The sequence below is a fragment of the Canis lupus genome, chromosome 5, assembly GCF_048164855.1.
Source record: "Canis lupus baileyi chromosome 5, mCanLup2.hap1, whole genome shotgun sequence".
In the NCBI taxonomy this organism is placed as follows: domain Eukaryota; kingdom Metazoa; phylum Chordata; class Mammalia; order Carnivora; family Canidae; genus Canis; species Canis lupus.
In genome coordinates, this window is record NC_132842.1 from 13,166,029 (window position 1) to 13,189,690 (window position 23,662).

The 23,662-nt window shown below is 34.3% G+C and overlaps 1 protein-coding gene across 1 annotated transcript in view; it reads left to right on the forward strand.

The window, feature by feature from the left end:
- KIF5B (kinesin family member 5B) overlaps positions 1-23,662 on the forward strand; it is a 44,579-nt gene that overhangs the window by 6,743 nt on the left and 14,174 nt on the right. The window contains exons 2-15 of the mRNA XM_072825463.1: positions 692-779; positions 8,857-8,930; positions 9,841-9,945; positions 10,433-10,481; positions 11,026-11,081; positions 11,177-11,264; positions 11,424-11,548; positions 12,652-12,756; positions 13,163-13,308; positions 14,165-14,313; positions 14,741-14,934; positions 15,968-16,036; positions 17,718-17,924; positions 20,475-20,618. Of these exons, the coding sequence (XP_072681564.1) occupies positions 692-779; positions 8,857-8,930; positions 9,841-9,945; positions 10,433-10,481; positions 11,026-11,081; positions 11,177-11,264; positions 11,424-11,548; positions 12,652-12,756; positions 13,163-13,308; positions 14,165-14,313; positions 14,741-14,934; positions 15,968-16,036; positions 17,718-17,924; positions 20,475-20,618 (1,599 nt within the window). The remainder of the gene's footprint in view (positions 1-691; positions 780-8,856; positions 8,931-9,840; positions 9,946-10,432; positions 10,482-11,025; positions 11,082-11,176; positions 11,265-11,423; positions 11,549-12,651; positions 12,757-13,162; positions 13,309-14,164; positions 14,314-14,740; positions 14,935-15,967; positions 16,037-17,717; positions 17,925-20,474; positions 20,619-23,662) is intronic.

The following is a 23,662-nucleotide window of genomic DNA, read 5'->3' on the forward strand; positions in this document are numbered from 1 at the left end:
TGCCCTCTCCCAGATGCAGGTTCTTCTCTTATATGCTCCCATGGCACTCTGTTGCATGAGTCAGAATTCTAGTCGTTTAATTATTTGATGTTTGCCCCACTATTACCTTCCACTAAAGCAGGGGGTATGTCTGTCTTGGTCATCATTCTAGCAAGATGTATATCTAGTATATCATACATTCCATAAATATTTGTTAAATGAATGAAATGATTGAAAAATTTGGTGTAAGATGGAAAGCTTAATGAGAATAGTAGAAGGAGCTCTGAACTGACAGGAGATTTGAATTTAAATTTAAATTTTGTCATTAACACCTTTTCTACCTTTCAGGATTCTAGTTTTCTTACCTGCAAGATGATATTATTGAAATTAGAGTCTAAGTACTTGCCAGAGTAGACACTCATTAAATAAAAATTCATTCAGCAATATTTGAGTGCCTGTTGTAATAGACCTAGGCCCTGGAAATATAACAAAGACTAAAATAGACATTTTTGATTTTGTGGAGTTTATTCTAGTGGATTTATATTTGGTGATCCCTAGGGTCCTTTCCGCAAGATTCTATGACATGAAGTAATGCATAGAAGGTACCCTATTTAGAAAGTTAAATATATGATGACATCTTTAAAGGGACTTTCAAGAAGTGTCCATTCACCTTTAATTTCTGTAGTTGAAACCCTTTCTTTCTGTTTTTCAGTCCAAGCCTTATGCATTTGACCGAGTATTCCAGTCAAACACCTCTCAAGAGCAAGTGTATAATGACTGTGCAAAGAAGATTGTTAAAGGTAAGGATACTTAACCTGTTGTAGTCTCAACAATAAATGAAGTTTTGTTTGGGATCTTTGCCATTTGCACTTTTTTTTTTTCTTTTCATTTTAATGCCCCCTCTTTTTAGTTAATTGTAGAAGACAGTTTAAGTAATACAAAGATCAAATCCAATTAGTAAATACATTATTGCTCAGATTCCATGATCTAATTTATATACAGTACCTAGTGAAGGCTATTATAAGAGTGTTAGTGTTACATATTTGTTCTTGGAAGATGCAGTTTTATTAGATATTCCCAGGAGAGTTTCTAAAGTTAGCAGTTCTGGCAATACACCAGCATGAGAATGAATACAAAACGGTTAGGCGGGTTTCTAAAAAGTAGTAGAAAATAATAGAAGTCTATCATTCTTCCATTTCCATTGTTCTTCTCCAAAGACTCCTCTTGTGTTCAACAGTAAAACACTTGAGGAATTTACTAGAGGTTACCAAGGGTGAGAAAAGTGTGTACATTCCAGTTAATACTATTAATTTATATTAACATTTTTCTGGGTTTATATTTTCCAAACCCGTAGAACCCTAGAGCTGAGAGGGTATGAGTGATTTTCTGGACTTCGAGTTACTACAGAAATCCCTTTTGTCAAAAGGATCTTATAGTTAAATAGCATTTACTTTGTGATATAATTTACTCTATCTCTGGTCAGCTCTAATTGTTAAAAAGTACTTCTTAGATTGAGGCAAAAGCCTGTCTTCTTAGAGCATTCACTAGGGTAGAGGGGATGGGATTCAGTATAAAGGTGGACAGGTTAGGGTTAAGTAGGAGCATAAACAGTTCATCCAGTAAGTGGAGAAAAGGTAGAGATTTTGAATGCACTAAATCTCTAAGTGTGATGGAAGAAAATGTAGGTGTTCTCTTCATACTAATTTTGTTTTGTCTCTGATACAGGGTGCAAAGTTACTCCAGCATGAGGATGGGATAGGGGGTTCTAGGAAAAGGAACGAAGTTGTCTGGCAGTAGAAGTGAGTGAATTAGGGAAATGTGGCAGTATTGCCTGGCAGCATTGCCAAGGATCCATTTTGAGGTTAGCTGCCAGAAGAGTCAAATTGACCTAGTTGCGGTTTTGCTAGGCAGTTACAAAAGAGGGAGAGAAGGGCAAGACAATTGAGGATGGGGTCAAGAGAATGATGGTACAAGTGAACTATAGAATCTAAGGTGAATGAGGGGAAGGAGAATATAGGTGGGGGGAATGGGTTTGAGGGACAGTAAAAAGAAGTAAGATTAGTGTGTTACAGTCTGAGTGGGGTCAAAGGTTTGTTGGATTCTGGGTACTAGAAGGAATAATAGGAGGTAGTACATAATTGACATTAGGGAGGCAGTGTCAGTAGTAATGAAAAGGTCTAGAGTATGATTATGGAGTTGGCATCTGAAAGAGTAAAGGACAAGATCATGGAGATAGCTGGATCCAGGAACTGAGAGACCAGGGTATTTTAGTAGGATTGTCTACTACATGGACTTTGCAACCACCAAGAATTACAACATGAGTGGTATTAGTGAGAGACCATGGACTGGATACTGAAATAGTCATGGAAGGTGATGGAAAATTAACTTGATTCTATAAATGATTGTAACAAAGAGGAACAGGGAGTGTCATCTTTTGTTTGTAGGCATCAAATAGTTTTCCAGGTAGATCTGTTCTAGAACGTAATTATATTCTTTGATTTTGACATACTTTTTTCATCAGTTCAACCTAAGATTTTACATTAGTTTTTTAAATAATATTAAGGTATTGATTCATGAACTCATCGGCAATTTAAGTGTACAGGTAGGTATTTTTCTCATCTGCTGTAGCCAGCATTAAACCCCATTCCACACTTAAATATTGGAGTTTTTTAATTTGAATATAAGCTTTTAAGCTGGGTTCCATCTTATTCATTTTAGCTCTTGATTATATTTTGAATTTTGTTTTTACAGTTATCTTATTAGATATGTATGTTGGCTATCAGTGTATTTGATACACCTAATATGGTGTCAAGGACTTTGAAATTATGTTAAACTCTTTATTTATAGACGTTGTTATTTGAAAACTATTACTTCACATCATTTATAAAATGCTTAATGGGATGGTCCTTAGCCTGGTCTTCTAAAAACTGAATAAGGTTTTTGGCTGTTAATTAAGTCACACGAGGTATTCAGCTGACTTCACATTCTCTTATGCAGTTACCTAGTTTTTAGTTTGTCAACATATGAACAAGGATATGATGGAAAACTTGGATCTCTTTATGAAGTCATGATACACCAGGCTGGTGTTTCCCCTAAGTATTAGTTGGGTGACCCTATCCAAGCAGGAAATGAGGTTAGTTCAACCATAGCTTTTTTTTTTAGTGAAATTTTGGTGACCAAAAATTACCTTACCATTTTTCCTTTTTGAAAATGAGTATAACATTTACCAAGTTAGTCATTTTCTATTGTTTTTGTTCTCCATGGCTTTTAAAAATCAGCTGTGGTAGCTGAAATTTTTATCCATGGAATGTGATTCTCTTGTGACTACAAACTTGAGCTCATTTAAAATCGTTCTTTTGCTCTTACCCACCTCAGTCTTAAAGTCTGTCTTTACAGTGGTTATTATGTTCCATTTTGAAGATAATATTGTAGAAGGTGGTAATAAAATGATCATTGCTTTGTCTTATATTGTTTATTAACATTTTATTCTCTGGGCAGTGCAAGTCTAGTCAGACATTAGTCTTTTTCTGAATATTTTAAAAGCTCTTTTTAGGAGCTTAGTTTTTGTTTTGTTTTGGTTAGACTTACTTAATCTGGGCTTTCGTTTTTCTCATACTATTCTAGGGATTTTTATCTCACACATCCTTGGCCATATAGTGGGTTTTCTTTTTCTTTTTTTTTTTTTTAAGATTTTATTTATTTATTTATTTATTTATTTATTTATTGAGAGAGAGAGAGAGAGAGGCAGAGACACAGGCAGAGGAAGAAGCAGGCTCCATGCACTGGGAGCCCGACGTGAGATTCGATCCTGGGTCTCCAGGATCGCGCCCTGGGCCAAAGGCAGGCGCCAAACCGCTGCGCCACCCAGGGATCCCGATGACATCATTCTTTTAGTGAAATTTCCCTTCTCTTCTCAAAACTTAGGTCCCTTAGATTTCACAGCAAATTCCTGCTTTACTGTTTGGAACTGAATTCTGAATAGCAGTTCTTTTATCTTCAGTGTGGATAAGAACGTGGGCTTTGAGTCAGACAAACCTAGATTGAAACTTAGACCCTGCTACTTTTAGCTGTGTGACTTTTAGCAAATTACCTAACCTTTCTACATCTGTTTCTTGTTTTGCAAAATAAAGGTGCTATGAAGATTTTAAAAGGTGATGCATGAAAAAGAACTTTCATCCAGGGCCTGGTATAGAGAAGCAAGCACACAACAGTTATCAATTGCTGTTTGTTTCCTCTCTTCTAAGAAAATTAATTTTTCTCTTGATTTAATCAACCATGTTGTGCTTGGGATAATTCATAGCCTATAGTATTTTCACTACAAAATTAGGCTTCAAGCAACTATTACAATGGGAAGTTCTATCAATGTGTCTTTCCAGCTTCTTTGCTAGATTTATAATTTATGTAAGAAAAGTATCACCTGGCTATGACTTACTCCTTTTATCTTTACCCAAATGCTCTCTACCCCTTTTGAGGAGACTAGATATAGTAGGTAATGAGAGTCGTCCTGGAGAAGATTATGAATGTGGAGAAGTTACCATTAAATACATAGATTTAAGGAAAGAGATGAGGTGGGGATAGGTCGTGGGTGCTTGGTGAGATAGGACAGAAAACCAATTAAATACATCACAGGGTATACTTGGGACAGTCACTGGCAAACACATCCAGTGAAAGGCCATAGTTAGAAACTTCTGGTAGGCAGCAATTAGCAAAATGATGGGTGAGTTGGTATTTCTTCTGAAACAGATTTGAAGAGCAGGCTGCCAAGGATGACCTGAAGCAGCTAGTATTCTCTGGGCTCCTCCTGACAGTTGGCTAAAGTACTGTTTCTTTCTTTCTTTCATTCATTCATTCATTCATTCATTCATTCATTCATTCATTTTGATTGATTGATTGATTGATTGATTCATGAGAGACACAGAAAGAGGCAAAGACATAGGCAGAGGGAGAAGCAGATTCCCTGCAGGGAGCCCAAGGTAGGACTCAATCCTGGGACTCCGGGACCACGCCCTGAGCCAAAGGCAGATGCTCAACTGCTGAGCCACCTAGGCAGGCATCCCTGTTTCATAAATTTCTATACAAGTTTATATATATATATATAAAACTTGATTTTGTACAAAGCTATTTCCCCTTTCTGTAGATTCATTAGATAGGTTTTCTTTATTTTTTTTTTTAATTTTTTTTTAGGTTTTCTTTATTTTGAACGAGGCTTACCCACTTGTATTCTCTAGTGAATTCCAAATCTGAGTGATGTCTTTTCACTTCCCTGTATGAAGTAGTTGGCATTTATTCAATACTTGCTATATGCTATGCATCATAACAGGCATTCATAGATTTCCTACCATAGCTTCCTGACCTGAACTGTCTGCCACTATATTAACTTACAATTTTTGCAGATGTGGCTTGCCATGTATTTATTTTAGTTTCTGTGTTTTATATAATACAGTGCAGTGGTTAAGAGTATGTCTTTAGAACCAAGACTGTCTGGGTTTGCATCCCAGCTCCATCTTGCCAACTGTGGAAGTAGAGGCAAATTAATCTCTTTGTTCTTAGTTTCAGTGTAGTGGGACTAAAAATAGTACCTTTCACAGGGTTTTTGTGAGGATTATATATTAGTATATGAAAAATTATTATAGCCTGGCACAATGTATACTCTCAAATGTTAGCAATAATAATTCCATATGAGGACTTTCAATTCTTGTAGCCTTCTAAGCCTTCCCCTTTGCCAGTGAGGAACTGAAGTTCAAAGAGATAAGTGACTTTTAGACAGTGTTATGCTATTGTCTTGCTTACTAAATAATGTTTTTCTTTTTTACAAAGTATGAGAGAAGTGATACTTGTCCATAGTTGTTCTTCTCTGTTTCTCACAAGAACAGCAAATGTATGTTTTTTTTAATTTTTTTTAAATTTTTTTTTTTATTTATGATAGTCACAGAGAGAGAGAGAGAGGCAGAGACATAGGCAGAGGGAGAAGCAGGCTCCATGCACCGGGAGCCCGACGTGGGATTCGATCCCCGGTCTCCAGGATCGCGCCCTGGGCCAAAGGCAGGCGCTAAACTGCTGTGCCACCCAGGGATCCCGCAAATGTATGTTTTATAGAAGGAGGGAGGCTTTAGAAAAATGCTGTGTGTTAGTAATGGTAATAATCATTCAGTAAGCATTTGAGTTCTTACTAAGTGCCAGGCACTGTAAGGAGTTGAGCACAGTCCTGGCCTCAAGGAGTTTAAAAGTTGCTAAAGACGGCATATAAATCTATTGGCAGTTGCACTATGCAGTGATATGTATAATGTTTAAATGTAGATGTTACAAGAACACATAGGATGAGACTCCTCCAAATTTATTTGGGAGTAGTTGTATAGTTAGGTTTGAGAAAAAAAGTAAAGCCTAAGCTAGTCTTAAAGGATGCACAAAGAGTAGGAAGGAGGAGGGATCCCTTTCAGGCAGAGATGGTACATGTGCCAAGACATACCCACATGAGAAGAGTGTCACAATGTGTGGGGAACAACATACATTATGGTGTGACTGAAATTGAACCATCTGAAATTGTCAGATTTGATCATTTTGACTGACACAGAACAGCAGTATGAGAGGAAGGGTGGTGGAAGGTAGAGCTGAGAAAAGCAAACAAGAGCCAGGTCGAAAAATGCCTAATTTTTTCTCATTACAGATGTATGCTTTCTAGGATTTTCAAATAGATGAGTGTTGCTTTTGTTTTTTTATTTTTTATTTTATTTTATTTTAAAGATTTTATTTATTTATTCATGAGAGGCACACAGAAAGAGAGAGAGAGAGAGGGAGAGACACAGGCAGAGGGAGAAGCAGGCTCCATGCATGGAGCCCAATGTGGGACTCAATCCCTGCTCTCCAGGATCACGCCCCGGGCCAAAGGCTGCACTAAACCACTGAGCCACTCGGGCTGCCCTGCTTTTGTTTTTTTAAATATCCATGCTTAAGATAAAGACATTTCATTGTATATAAATTTTAACTCAGGAATAAAACTAAAAAATGAATCCTAATTAACGATACATATATGGTAAAGTATTTAGGTGAAAGTGTGTTGAAGTCTGCAGTCTACTTTGCAATGCATTAAAACAGATGTATGGTTATATACATGATTAAACATTAAAATTACAAAATGTTAAGATAGAATCTTGGTGATGGTTATAGGGTGTTCACTGTAAAATATATTATCTTTATTTGTATGTTTAGATTTGTTGGGGATAAGTCACTATAGAAAGCAGAGGCAGGGCTGGATTTGAAGGTAGGCAAAAATACTTTCCTAATTGATAAAAACGTTTATTAAACTACTTCAGTGATAATGTGGCATGTCTAGAAAACACCTCATCAGTCATTGTTAATATCCCTTGCACCAAGTGCAGAGGATAGATCATAGCAGGTGCTCAGTAAATATTTGAATGTTGTATATTCCGTAATATCTGTAATCATATGAAATTTTTAAAGTTACGCTTGAAGTCTCCAAAACAAATGTATTGCATATGTTTATTATCCTGGGTCCCCTCATGTTAGAATACAGTTTCACATAACCACAAATATTCTGTAATTCCCTATGGACATATGCTACTTAATGTGATCTTGAGAAAGTCATGTGTTAATTCACTTACCAATATTTATAGCTATAGCAAACCTTGGATTTTATCCTTAGGTTTTACTTGACTGATTAAAAGATCTTAAGCAGAAGGTATGATATAGGTATACTCAGAACAATTATATGTAAAAGAAGTAAATTGGAAAAGATCCAGTACTTTTTTTCTCAAGATGATTTCTTGTTCAGAAATACTGCAATGCCATCTATATTTTTGAAGGTGGTGAAGGGGACAGCAGGAAAGATAGAATCTAAAGCCAATGTGGGGCTTGATCTCACGACCCAAAATCATGATCCTGAGCCTAAATCAAGAGGTTGAATGCTTAACCATCAGAGCCACCCAGGTGCCTCCAGTGTCATCTGTTTTAAATGTGATTTGAGAGCTCTTAAAATTTAAGTACCTTCTTTTTCCCATTAATAAATGTTTCTGTAGGAAATCTGTTAATATCTAGTACCCAATGTTGGGATTGTTCTTATTCTTTTTTAAATAATCAATTTAAGAAAAAGAACCAGGATTGTCCTGCTTTCTCATTTACTTAGCTTCTACTATTTCCAATAGAGGCTTCTCTTTTTACTTTGGCTTCCTTCTAGAATAAATTGTAGAAAAAAGATAAATCTTGGAGTATACACAAAGCTAGAAAAAAGATTTATTTTTAATTTCACAGAGAATTTATTTTTGAGGTACAACTGGGCTTGTTATGCTTGTATAGGGAAGACTGTTCTTTGGATTTGTAAGCTTTAACCACCACTTAACCGCTAATCACTAGTCCTGTTTATAAAAGTGAATTCATATCTGTATGTAAATTTGCAGAACAATTTTTTCTTTCAGGTCACATAAAGGTTTGGAATACAGGTGTAAAGGCATTTGAGATCTACACTTCCATAAAAGGTTATAAACAATGGAATTTAAAATTTGTGTTTTATTGACCACAGAAAGTAATCTGGGCTGGAGAGAAAATAATTGCTCAGGTGGATCATCACTAAGAAAATACTACTGATGTATTCTTATTTTTTTCTTCAGTATCTTTATAATAAATCTTTCATGAATTGAACTTCGACTTTGACGGAATCTTTCATGTTAGTGTAAAAAAAGTCCATCTTCCTCACCATTCTTCCCACAAATATTTTGTTTTGCAGATTTGATTATGCTGAGGAACAGGGTTAATATCTATATTAATTTTTTCAGAATGTTTTCTAACATTCTTAAGTAATTTCTTAAATATCTCGCTTAAGGAAAAAAAATCCCCTGAGGTATAAAATTTCTTATTCTGTCATAGATGTACTTGAGGGATACAATGGAACAATATTTGCATATGGACAAACATCCTCTGGGAAGACACACACAATGGAGGTAACATTTCATAACTATACTTGCATGTGGTTTGCAAAATAGTATATTCAGTTATTATTTGGTAAATGATTTTACCATGCTTAAACATCTTTATTTACTCTTTATTACTTTCTCCAGTACAAATAATATACAGGTAACATCACTATTGGAATTTAATCAGTTCTGGAGTTTGAATAATGAAGTTATATACTTGAAATCATATTTAGCTTTGTTTTATCAGCATAACCACAATATATAGCATTTTAGAATTAGGGAATTTTCTACTACCTTATAATAATGAGGAATTTGAAATTTTGAATGTTTTAATGTTTTCATTTCTGTTCAGAGCAATTAATTCTCTTCAAATACCTACTACTCTTCTTTAATATGAATGTCTCCACAGTTATCAGTGCTGCTATTAATAAGATGTGAACCTGTCCAAACTTTGCATCTAGAAAACAGTGTATTTGTTATCTTATGCTGTTGCTACATCTTTTATCATTTATCTGAGCATTCTGTATAAATGCTTATTTTATTGTAATAAATTCATATTACTCATTTCCATAAAGTTACAGAGAACAAAAACATTTCTTGTATTTACGTGGATTTGACCTGAAGGAACAATAAAGACTTACATGAGTAGAAACAAACCTTTCAAAAATATGTTCGTTGCACAAGCATGGATAATCTAAATCTAGTGATTAAATAAAAGGCTAAGATCAGTTGATAACCCTTGTTGACCTGCAGTATTTATGTGTAACTTACTAATACATAATAGTTGAATTGGATTTTTTTAGATACCTTGTAGAGTTGTTTTCACCAAAAAATGGCAACAATTACAATTACTATTCTCTATTGACTACAAATTATAGGTTGAAAGTTTTTACTTTTAATTCATACTTCTTAAAGTCTCATTTTGTTTTCTGTTTAGGGTAAACTTCATGATCCAGAAGGCATGGGGATTATTCCAAGAATAGTGCAAGATATTTTTAATTACATTTACTCCATGGATGAAAATTTGGAATTTCATATTAAGGTAGAATCCTTGGGGAAAGATTGTATTTTGTTTTATAGCTAGAATAATTTTATTCCAAGAAATAATAAATGCTCTTCCTTTTTAAAAACTATTTTATGGAAATTATAGTAGAAAAATCATTAGAATTAGTAAACTGGGGTTCTTCTGCCTTTAGATGACCTTAAACAAGATCACAAACTCTCTTTTGTCTTAGCCTCCTTCTCTATAAAATGAAGGAGTTTATTACTGAACTCAAAGGTTCTTACTCTTCTCATGAGTCTAACTCATTTTAGATGAGGATATGTAATGGAAATTGCTTTTAGTTACATGAGCAGTTTAGATAATTCAGATTATGCCATTAGAACATAAGCTGTGACTGAGTTGTTGATAACTCTGCCTTCTTGTCTAGATCGTGTTTAGCCCTCAGACCCCAATAAATTTAATGAACAAATGAATGAATTTAAAATTTTAATTGATTTTTTTTTCCCTTTATTTCTTTGCCCTTCAGGTTTCATATTTTGAAATTTATTTGGATAAGATAAGGGACCTGTTAGATGGTAAGTTAAATTCTTTTATCATTTTAAAAAGCACATTACTTTTTTAATAACAGATATAAGGCCATTTTTAAGTAACCAAATGAACTGGACTTAAATTATAAGAAACAGGTGTATTTTAAAGTTAGTTGAATGCCTTTGACACGCTGAATAACTTCTTTAAAAAGCACATATTTATGGTTGCTTATGTTTAAGTAGTAAGTAGAAAATTAGATTATAATTAGAAGTCCTGAGTCCTCGTCTTCTCTCAGCAGCTGTCAGTTAGATTCATTGCCCTGGGAAACTATTAAACTACTCTGGTATAATGTTATTTTCAAAATGTAGGTAATAGAGGTTACCCTGGACCTCAAATTTTATATTGCTGCATTAGTTTCTGTTTAAATCTCCTACTGTTTCTACAGAGTCTTTTCTTTAATAGTGATGTGTCATTTTAAAAATTTACCTATTGTTATTAGGCCACTTGGGAAGAGAAATAATCAACAATTAGCTCTTTCATAACTAGTTTTAGAGTTTAGGAGAATGTTACTGATACTTTTTTTTTTTTCAGTTTCAAAGACCAACCTTTCAGTTCATGAAGATAAAAATCGAGTTCCTTATGTAAAGGTATTTATAAAATAATACAGAATGCTTGTTTAAAAAGTAATAAATTGTCAATTGTCAATATGGCTATTGACATACTTTAAAAAATTATTTTATAGGGGTGCACAGAACGTTTTGTATGTAGTCCAGATGAAGTTATGGATACCATTGACGAAGGAAAATCCAACAGACATGTAGCAGTTACAAGTAAGTAAAATGTCTTAACACTAGTTAGGCACAAAACTGCCTTAAAATACCTTTATCAACTTGATTAATTATATTGGATTTTTATGTAAATAACGCTTTAGAAATTATTAGTAGGGAAAGCCGTGTTTGTTTATAGTTGTTTGTGTAATTTCATTGCAGATATGAATGAACATAGCTCTAGGAGTCACAGTATATTTCTTATTAATGTAAAACAAGAGAACACGCAAACGGAACAAAAGCTGAGTGGAAAACTTTATCTGGTTGATTTAGCTGGTAGTGAAAAGGTAAAATCTTTATATTCTAGTAGATACTTAAGCATTTTTATAAACTTTAGTTTGAATTTGGACTTCAGCATTGTTGTTAACATGTTAAAAACTATTAAATCAGATTTGAGAGATTAAAAAAAAAGAAAAGCTTTGATGCCAGTGCTTACGATTACTTAAACTGAAAAACTGGTTCCAAATTACTGTTATTTGTGCCATAGTCCAGTTCAACCCCAATAGGTGTTACCTTTGACTTCAAGTGTGTTTTTATTGAGACTTTTGTTCAGTATATGTAGTTATAAATTTTATTAGGTACCATCTTCCAATTTTTGATATCTATTTTACCATACTGACAGTGGGGCTCCCTGTGAAAACTGGTAACTATCCATTAGTCTTCTGGTTTGGATGTACCTACTTCTTTTCCTTTCAGTGATTATTTAACTATCATAGACTATACAGTAAACTAATCTGATTCTAGTTTATGTGAAAATCAAAATAAGTTCAAATGTTTTAATGTTGATCTCTGTAACTATTTTTGCTGTTTTGCTAATTTTGTTTCTTCTGATTGAAGTAACATATCAATTCCCTTTTACTTAAGTCTTAAACACATCCTTCAAAGCCTGTCTTTAATTTTGTGAATTCTGAGAGGCTGTTTCTTCAGTCAACAATGCTAAAATATTACTTTTATCCTATTTTTAATACATATATTTCACATTTTTAAAAGAAGTGAATTTGCTTATGTATTTAAAATCAGTAACAGTTAAAATATCAAGAATAAGCTTTAGCAAATTTTAAAAGGTTCCTCTCTTAATGAAGCAGAGGAGGTTAACAAATAGTATATTGTAAATGTATCCGTAAACTTATTATTTTCAGGAACATAAACTAAAAATAAAATTTGGTATCTCCTTAATCACATTCTTCTCATGCACCTAGTTACTTGACCAAGTTCTCAGACGATTAATACTTAAGAAATAGTGATAGCTTAGAGTAAATAATTGGTGAATAAAATCATGAAGCTTTTCATTTTATTGTTTGCTGGTTATTGGTGACCTCTGAACTTTTTTAGAAAATCATTTAAACTTAAAATTCTGTTTCATTCTTTTGGAATCTTAATGTGTATGTAGGTTAGTAAAACTGGAGCTGAAGGTGCTGTACTAGATGAAGCTAAGAACATCAACAAGTCACTTTCTGCTCTTGGCAATGTCATTTCTGCTTTGGCTGAGGGAAGTGTAAGTATACATGTCTTCTCTTTCCCTATTGTTATCTTATGGGGGATTATTCAAATATCAATATATGTGTATGCATGGATGTTTGAGTGAAAGATTTGGTGTGTTTCAATCAGTATATGTGAATTAGTTGTCTTTTGGGAATTTATAGTATTTGTATGTAGATTTTAGTTCCCATTTTAATATTAATCAGTTAAAATAACCAAAATTCCTTTGTAACTTAAAGTCCAACATATTTATATAACAAATTTTTATACATAAATTTATTTTTTTATTGGTGTTCAATTTGCCAACATATAGAATAACACCCAGTGCTCATCCCATCAAGTGCCCCCCTCAGGGCCCGTCACCCATATATAACAAATTTTATTGCATAGAAACCCATTGGTCTTTTTTTTTTTTTTCATAGACATATGTTCCATATCGAGATAGTAAGATGACGAGAATCCTTCAAGACTCATTAGGTGGAAACTGTAGAACCACTATTGTAATTTGCTGTTCTCCATCGTCATACAATGAATCTGAAACAAAATCTACACTCCTGTTTGGTCAAAGGTTTGTTAAGAGAATACAAAGTCTAGGGGCACCAGAGTGGCTCAGGTCATGATCTCTGGATCCTGAGATTGAGCCCCAAGTCAGGCTTCCTGCTCAGCGGGGAGTTTCCTTCTCTCTCTGTGCTTCTCTCTTTCTCAAATAAAATCTTTAAAAAAAAAAAAAAAAACCAGTCTAAATGATAGATAGGTCTTTTGTTTATTAAGTCTAGGAAAAGTAGGTAGATATTCAAATCAGTGCATATTGTTAGTATGCCAGACACAACTTTTTAATTGAGAGATAATACAAACAAGGTCCATTTTTAAAGGTGCTTAGATTTGAATTATGAAAGTCAGATGTTAACTTTACTCAAATTTATTTGAGAAGCTTTAATTTAGCATTAAAGAAAATAAGTATTTGCATCAGATAATAAAAACTTGACAAATATAATTCTGTATTAGTCTGTAGACATATGTGACAGGTTCATATAATGAGATAACCATTTATGAATTGGTTAACCTAGGAGAGTCAAAGATGATTTTATTTTTGACCTTCAACAGTAATTGTTTTTATATTAATTTAGCCTTCCAAATGAATTGGGGAAATATGGGCCCTTGTTCTTTATCCTTATCAGGTTGATTTTTAAATTTTAAGATAATCACCAATTTGTGACTGACCCAAATTTATTAAGCTTGTGAATAAGCACTATAGTAATTATGGTTCTTTGTATTTAGTCATAGAGATAATTTAACAAGAATTGTCAAGTTAAATTACTTAGCCAAAAATGCCATATGTGTGTATATATAACAGAGATCTGTAGGTATCAATTGAAAATAATTAATTTTAGTCAAAAATTTTTTTCTGCAATTACTTCTCTTAGGGCTAAAACAATTAAGAACACAGTTTGTGTAAATGTAGAATTAACTGCAGAACAGTGGAAAAAGAAATATGAAAGAGAAAAGGAAAAAAATAAGACCCTGCGGAACACCATTCAGTGGCTTGAAAATGAACTCAACCGGTGGCGTAATGGTAATAATTTATGAATGTGTCATTTTGAGTTTGTTGAGTATGAATATAAAGCTATTTTACAAACTTGAGACTCTGTTATGAATATAAACTATATCCGTTTTTACTTTTTAAGCATTAAGGATCATCAATTAAAAATGATGAAAATCTTTTAAATTCTGATTTTACCTGACATAATAAATAGAGGCACAGAGGCCATCTTAGAAGCTATAAAAGTCAAGATGGAAAGGTTCCACAGTGGGGTAGAAGCAATAAAATTTACAAGATTTGGTGACTGGATTTAGAAGATAGGGATGAGTCAAAAGTAATTGTAGCTTCTCAAATCTTGGACTGAGCAGATAAAGTTGGCGAGAGCTCCTGAAATTGAATAAAATTATAATTTGTTTTAGACAGGTAGATGTTTATTAACCATGTTATTGCCTTATTTTAGGAGAGACAGTGCCTGTTGATGAACAGTTTGACAAAGAGAAAGCCAACTTGGAAGCTTTTGCAGTAGATAAGGATGTTACTATTACCAATGATAAACCAGCAGCCACAATTGGAGTTACTGGAAACTTTACTGATGCTGAAAGAAGAAAGTGTGAAGAAGAAATTGCGAAATTGTACAAACAGCTTGATGACAAGGTAGCTTGTTGTTCATGTTTTGTTTTGGAATGTTATGACATAGGTATTTTTATTTTTAATTTTAATGTTATGGATCCAGGGAACCTATATATATCTACCTTAGTTTCTTTTGAAAATGATTGTTAGGTTGACCCTCAGATACATTGGTTTGAACTGCATGGGTGAATTTTTAAAACAAATATAGTACAATAATATAAACAAACTTTCCTTAGGATTTTAATAACATTTTTTCTCTAGCTTACTGTACTTGTAAAAATGCCTTATGTAACCCAGTAACGTAAAAATGTGTGCTAATATGTGTTAATTATCTTTATTGGTAAGCCTTCCATTCAACAGCAGGCTAGCAACAGTTAAGTTTTTGGGAAGTCAGAGGTTATATATATGTGGATCTTCAACTCCATGGTGGGGGCGGTTAGCACCCCTAACTCTCACATTGTTTTAAGGGTCATGGTATTGATAAAAAATACAAAATCACAGTTTCTGTTTCTGTGCAGGAACTGTGTATGAGACATACTTGTGTTTTCTTCTCTTCTTTAAAAGAATTTTCGAAAGAGAATTAGACCTTGGGTCATTGGAGAATCTTAATGAAATGATTTCTCTAAGAATCAGGGATCTTAGACTCAATAATAAAGGTGATGCAGGAGATTAGGGAACAAAATAAAGTGGAAATAATGTTTTCCTGCTTTAATTATCTCAGCTTTATTGTGAAAAATAACAAATTATGAATCAAGAAAGGGAAAAACGAGAGCAGTAAAGAGACTAGAAGTAAATAGTTCTTGTTTTGTTTTTATTTTTAGGTGGTGTTTTATGTGTATTTTAAGCAAATATGGCAGGTTTGAAGTAACTGCATTGCCATTATTTCAATAATAAATTTAAACATGTTTATTATTTCTTAGCATTTAAACAAATGACTAGCCTTCAGCATTTTTTTAGGAGATTGAAATAAGCTATGTTTAATTTGGAGAAACAGTTTTGAAGTATTTTGGTCAGGGAAATAATAATCTTACAATGACTTGTTACTTTAAAATTCTAGGATGAAGAAATTAATCAACAGAGCCAATTGGTAGAGAAACTGAAGACACAAATGTTGGATCAAGAAGAGGTAAGGTGAATATTGTACATATTGCTGTCAGAAAAGCTTACAGTTTGTCATGACTATTTAAACATAAGAGATGGAAAAAATAAACATAAAAGATGAACCAACAGAGAGCTCAGAATATCCTGGAGTACATTTGCAATATGGGAGTACCTTTAATATGCCCATGCTTCACTGTGGATATGATACATCATGAGTGAAGCAAAGATTGACTTCCTCTTAAGGTTTTTCTTTTTTTAAGTTTGAGTTCTATCTAACTGGAGAGGAGAGGATAACTTTTCAGTACTATTCTTTAATATAGTTCTACTGTACTTTTTAACTGTCTTCTACTCTCCTTGTTTTATATATAGTGCTGTTTTATCTCCTTATTCTCCCCAAAACCTGTCTTACTAATCCTTGAGATGGACTTAACTATACTTTTAAACTGTCAGTTCCTTTATGAAGAGTATTTCCACATGGAAATGAAGAAATGTAAAAAACAGTGTTTTATTGTTACTTGTTCACTTAAACACTCAGAAACAGGTTTCAAGGGATGATTGAAGAAAAAATAACTGAATTGCTTTGACCTATCTTTAATAATTATATAATTTGAGGTATGACCTACTGTGGGAATAAGGATGTCAGTGAATGAAATCTTTTTTTACTCCTCTTTTACCATGTCTGCCCTCATCGAACCAGCTGATTTTTGCCTTCTTTACTTTCATCTTAGTTCTTTCAAGTTCTCTAGTTTGTCACCTGGTTTAGGACCCTCAATTTATCTTACCTGGCAGAACAGAGGGGTAATTTAAAAATGATACTTCATTTAAGATTTGGTTTGGATATGGAGGCAAAGGTTACACAGCTTCAATAAGGAAGAGATAGCCACCATCAGTCAACATGATCCTGGTCACATCACCTTTGTACTTCAATTATAGCATGTTTTCTCAAAGAGGGCACTAGTAACATTTACACAATTCTTCATTATATTATTCTGTGCTGTGTGTTACATACAGGACCTTTAGCATCCATGGCCCCTGCTTCTAGGTGTCCTTAGCATTCTGCCCCATTAGAAATACTCCTACAAATTTCTAGATGCTCCTACTTGACAGCCACTGACCCTCTTCTCCTAACTAGTCTGTTGGCTTCTCTGCAGTCAAATTATATATGTTGATACTAAGTTTTCCTGAGGCATAGGTCAGGTGCCACCCTTGTTGACCAAAGAAGATCTGAACTTTTAAGCATGTCTTCTAGACAGCTACTAATTTTTTTGTTCTGTACTCACTGTTCATGAACCTAGTATGCATTTTGTTTTCTAATACATGAATTTGCACATAACTAAAAATCTGCCAATTCTAGCCTTCTTCATGAATAACTCTCTTGTTTTAAATATTACCAAGCACTTTGTCATGTCCTGTCCCTCCTTTTTGGCTCTTAGTTAACATTCCATCCTGTATTACATTTATTTATGTGTCTTTGTTTCTTCTATTAGAGTCCTCAAAGCAAAGTCTTTATTTTTTTATTTTTTATTTTTTTGCTGTCATCCACAGTGCCTGCACATAGTAGATAGTCTATTGAATGAATAAACGTTCACACAGTTAATAGCATCCACATTTTATTCCCTTTTTGTTTAGCACATGGTGAAGCAAATAGATTTTTTAAGCCTTTATACCTTTTTAAAACCTCTGTATACTTCTATTCTTGTATGTAGCTTTTGGCATCTACCAGAAGGGATCAAGATAATATGCAAGCTGAACTGAATCGCCTGCAAGCAGAAAACGATGCCTCTAAAGAAGAAGTAAAAGAAGTTTTACAAGCCTTAGAGGAACTTGCTGTCAATTATGATCAGAAGTCTCAGGAAGTGGAAGATAAAACTAAGGAGTATGAATTGCTTAGTGATGAACTAAATCAGAAATCGGTAGGATATAATTCTGTTTTCTTAATACTTTAGTACAAATATTCTTCATTGAAATTAAGTAACTTCTTTTTATCTAAGCTCAGTGCTGATAGTATCCATTCTTAAGCATTTCCAAGCCTCAAATTCAGTTTCTCCTTTATATAAATCCTTAGAGGTGAAGGAAGAAGGTTATCCTTTTAGGTCCTGACGGTCTGTTAAAAGGTAATTAAAATGCCATTTGAAGACTTGTTGGCTATTTTTAATATTCTAAAGTTAAAGAGAAAATAAGTTAGCTCCTAGTTACTCAATAAAATTATTAGATGATTGTTCAAACTGTAAATTAAGAAATGTGCACATAAAAATAAGAGGATATATAAGCTCATATAATTTTTTTAAATATTTTACTTATTCATGAGAGACACAGAAAAAGAGAGAGAGAGGCAGAGACACAGGCAGAGGGAGAAGCAGGCTCCATGCAGGGAGCCCGATGTGGGACTTGATCCTGGGTCTCCAGAATCATGGCCTGAGCTGAAGGTGGTGTTAAACCGTTGAGCCACCCGGGCTGCCCTATAATTTGGTTTTTGTTTTCTGTTACATTCCTAGCTCCTGGAGTAAAGCCTACCTAGCACAATATAGAAGGCTCTTCTTGTAATTCTGCCATAGATAAGGGTCTTTATTTGTTATTGCTATAAAGCAGGATTTGCCACCTTCCTAGAATGATGCTAAAGGTAGTATCTAACTGTGGGATTGTGATTGCTATACTTGCAGCATCACCACAGATGAGCTGTCTTATTATTAATGTTTTATTATTGTCAGTACCAACTTCTTGTCCAGAAATTGCATCTAGAGTTGGACTCAGGATCCGTGTTCACTACTATTTACCTATCCATGTTCACCTATCTAAAGGAAAGCAGTCAAGAACTATTTTTAAAGGTTTCATGCCCCTGATGCAAAATTCATTTTCCCCTTTTAATCTCCAAAGGTACAGTTTAATAGCATGGAGATCAAAGTGCCTTTATAATTCTTACTATTAAGAATTATTGAGTTGTATTAGCAAACCTAATTGCTATTTGGAGAACAATAGGAGTTTTTTAAAACTCCACAAGCTGTAAGTTGGTCTTCAGTCACCGATTTTAGTCTTTAAGACAGTTGTGGGTGTGTCCCAGTTATGAAGCTGAGTCTGTCAACGCTATGTTGGTAATAGAAGTTGGGAAAACCTTACAGCATTCCGCATCTTTTTATTTTTTTATTTTTATTTATATTTTTTTAAAGATTTTATTTATTTATTCATAGAAACAGAGAGAATGAGAGGCAGAGATACAGGCAGAGGGAGAAGCAGGCCCCATGCAGAGAGCCCGACGCGGGACTCGATCCAGGGTCTCCAGGATCACGCCCTGGGCTGCAGGCAGTGCTAAACCGCTGCGCCACCAGGGCTGCCCTCTGCATCTTTTTATATGTGTACAATATTGTTACTCACTTGTTAGAGAAGATACATAATGATTTAGACTTTAAAGCATGCTATCTTCTGGGACTTGAAAGATATCTGGTATTTTAGATTAAACTGGATAAGCATACAACTAATATTCAGAAACTTAGGGAAATGACCAGAAGAAACAATAAACTGAAATGATATCTTTACAAAAAGCTACTGTATTCTTAATACAACTTCCTGACTTTTAATATCTGACTGTGTTATAATGGTAAGATTTATTTTATTTATTTTTTAAGTTTTTTTTTTTTTTTTAAGATTTTATTTATTTATTCATGAGACACACACACACACACACACAGAGAGAGAGAGAGAGGCAGAGACTCCGGCAGAGGGAGAAGCAGGCTCCATGCAGGGAGCCCAACATGGGACTTGATCCTGGGTCTGCAGGATCACGTCCTGGGCTGAAGGCAGGTGCCAAACTGCTGAGCCACCCAGGCTGCCCTAATGGTAAGTTTTAATGTGGCCAAATTGGGTTGGACTTCTCAAAATTGTGGTGACTTTGTTGCTGGTCAATTAGCTATTATTATAAACTTAGAGTAGTTAACACTCAATAACACTACTTCATCACTATCTCCTAAATAATTGCTTTTATATCATAGTATCAAAGTAGTAGTAATTATCAGGTAGACTATTTTCAATGACTATGTATATAGAAAGGAGATAAAACATACAAACCATCTAGAAAGTTCATTACTATTCTAACATTATTTTGTTTGGACTCCGTTTCAAAAGATAAGCCATACTATGGTAATGAAAGAAAATTCAGGCTAATTACCTTAGAAGTTTCTCCCTTCTAGGCAGGAAACATTACCCAGTCTCAAATATTAGGGAAATGGTACAAATGACGTGCTCTTCATAGAGCATAATATGGCTACTTTACAGACTCTCTTAGATCTAAAATATTTTCTAAGTTTGAGCTAGGAGCTATCCCGGAACTCTGTAGATGAGATAGTTCAGAAACTGAAAGTAGAAAATAATGCATTTTTTTGAGTCCTAGGTAAACTGAAATACCTGTCAATATTCAAAGTAATCTTTCATTTAATAGGTTTAACTGTATCTTTTGTTTTGGATTCTGTTAGGCAACTTTAGCAAGTATAGATGCTGAACTTCAGAAACTTAAGGAAATGACCAACCACCAGAAAAAACGAGCAGCTGAGATGATGGCATCTTTACTAAAAGACCTTGCAGAAATAGGAATTGCTGTGGGAAATAATGATGTAAAGGTAAATAAAATAGCCAAATGCTACGTATAAGTATCAGTAGACAACTCATACTTCTGTTTACTGCTTACTTTTTACAAAGTTCTTTTCACATCCATTATCTCATTCACAACAGCAATGTGTTATAAATGGTATTTAACTTCATTTTAAATCAGGGAGGAAAGAAGAAAAGAGGCACTCAAAAGGCATAATCAATAAATATCATTTATCTGGATCCCATGTTTGGTTCTTTTCTCCATCATGTAAAGATTTTACATTTAGAGGTTATGTTAATAAATTACTGTACATGAAAGTGTATAACTGGGACAACAGCAGAGATTAGCTCAGGGAGTAAAATCATGAATGAATGAGTCTGGTTGCCTTTAAATGTTTGAAAAGATGAAAGATGAGCACTGCTTGTTAATGTTTTTAAAGTTTTATTATGAAAAATTTCAGACATAAAACAGTAGAATAATAGCATGAAAGAGTTAGTAGTCAATATTTTGCTATACCTGTTTTAACTGTGCCTGTTTTTCTTCTCAGTCTTTTTTAGAATACTAGCATTGGTTATTTTAACATTGGGCATGTGATAAAAAGGAAAGATAGTGACCTGGTAAATTAAATGAAAACTTAGACCAAAAAAAGCAAACTAAGACTCTCAATTGCAAGCATATGTACGTAACATGAAAGATTGAATGTCAGAGTAGGTATTTGTGTGGACTTTATCTTCTTTATTTTTTTTTTTTTAAAGATTTTATTTATTTATTCATGACACAGAGAGAGAGAGAGGCAGAGACACAGGCAGAGGGAGAAGCAGGCTCTAAGCAAGGAGCCTGACATGGGACTCAATCCCAGGTCTCCAAGATCACACCCGGACTGAAGGCGACCCTAAACCGCTGAGCCACCGGGGCTGCCCTATCTATCTTCTTTTTAATTTTTTTTATTTATTTTTGATAGTCACAGAGAGAGAAAGAGAGGCAGAGACACAGGCAGAGAGAAGCAGGCTCCATGCACCGGGAGCCCGACGTGGGAATCGATCCTGGTTCTCCAGGATCGCGCCTTAGGCCAAAGGCAGGCGCCAAACCGCTGCGCCACCCAGGGATCCCCCTATCTATCTTCTTTATTAAAGCTTAGTTAGGTAATAATGAGAACAAACTTATACTTGGCTTTTTTTTTTTTTTTTTAAGATTTTATTTATTCATCAGAGACACACATACACAGAGGCAGAGACATAGGCAGAGGGAGAAGCAGGCTCCCTGCAGGAACCCTGATGGGGGACTCGATCCCAGGACCCCGGGATTACGACCTGAGCCAAAGGCAAATGCTCAACCACTGAGCCACCCAGGTTGCCCCTATACTAGGATTTATAGTTGACAGTCTACAAAGAATGAGAAGCCCAGTTTAACAAGATATGAAATCAAAGTTTTCAATACAGAGCATGCATTCCTTCTGTCACTTATTCAAAGCTGCTGTGTGTTGATGGCAGCAAGGATTCATTTTCCTCATACATCATTTCTTAATGTTGGCTCATGCCATTGAGACAAAGGAAAAATGTTAAATACTGGGTGACTCGACCTGTTCTCTCTTCAGTCTCTTCTCTCTTCAGAATGTTCCATCTGTACATTCTGCCCTATTCTGTTGAGAGTAAACTAATATGATAGATCTGTGTGGGGTTTTCTTTGGGGGATGGAAAAGTAAATTTACTTCATAGCATTAAACACTAAAGAGGTGTTCAAAATTTACTCTGTAGATTTGCACTTTCTTTTTAGAAAAATCTTTTCCATTTTATGTTCAACTAGCCTTAATTTAAGTGAAAAAGTGGTAAAGATAGAGAAAAGAGTAGAAATGGCTTATGCTTATGTTCAGTGGCAAGAACCAGTGATAGAATGCAGGTTCCTTGACTCTTATTACTGCTTTTTTCACTTTACCGTTAGAGCATTTTGAGAACAAATCGGCCTTACAAATAGGTTTAAAAACAAAACAAAACAAAACACCAAAACTGGATTCTCGATATTTTTTCATTTGTATGTAATTCTTTCCTCTTAACATCATCATTAAGCACTGCTTGAGTTTTATTAACTTTGTTTTTTTTTTTTACATTATGGTTCACTCTGTATTGTATGATTTCATGCATTTTGACAATTGCATTTATATAGATCCACCCTTACAGTATAGTTACATATCTAAAACAGTTTCATCTCTGTTTAAATAAATAAAATAAGATTTTATTTATTCATGAGAGACAGAGAGAGAGAGAGAGGCAGAATCACAGGCAAAGAGAGCCCGATGCAGGACTTGATCCTGGGACTCTAGGATCACACCCTGGGCTGAAGGAAGGCACCAAACTGCTGAGCCACCCAGAATCCCTAAAAAATCCTTCTTGCTTTTTGTTCTGTTCATCCCTCTCCCCTGAACAGCAGCCATGGTCTTTTGAATATTTGTATAGTTTTGCCTTTTCCAAAATATCATATAGTTGGAATCATATAGTGTATGTCCTTTTCAAACTGGCTTCTTTTTCTTAGCAACATTTAAGTCATTTTGTGACTTGATTGCTCTTTTTTTTTTTTTTTTCCCCACCAAATACTCTACTGTATAGATGTACCAGTTTGTTTATCTGTTCATCTATCAAGGACCATCTTGGTTCCTTACAATCTTTGGCAATTATACATAAAGCCACTGTAAACATTCATGGGCGAATTTTCTTGTGGACATAACTTTTCAATTCAGTTAGTGGAAAAATACTTAGGAGCATGATTGCTAGGTCATATGTTAAGAGTTAGCTTTGTAAGAAACCCCCCAAGGTGGCTATAGCACTTTGTATTCCAACAATCTAACAATGTTACTCCACATCCTCACAAGTATTTGATGTCATCAGTTTTGTTTTTGTTTTTTTTTGTTTTTTTTGTTTTTTTTGGTTTGAGTTGTATAGCATTGTCTCATTTTAATTTGCAGTGGGTTTTTCTTATCTAGAGTTTTAAAGAATTCTTTGTCTGTTTTAGGTAGCATCCTTTATCAGATACATGTTTTACAAATATTCCAATTTGTGGCCTATCTTATCATTCTCAACA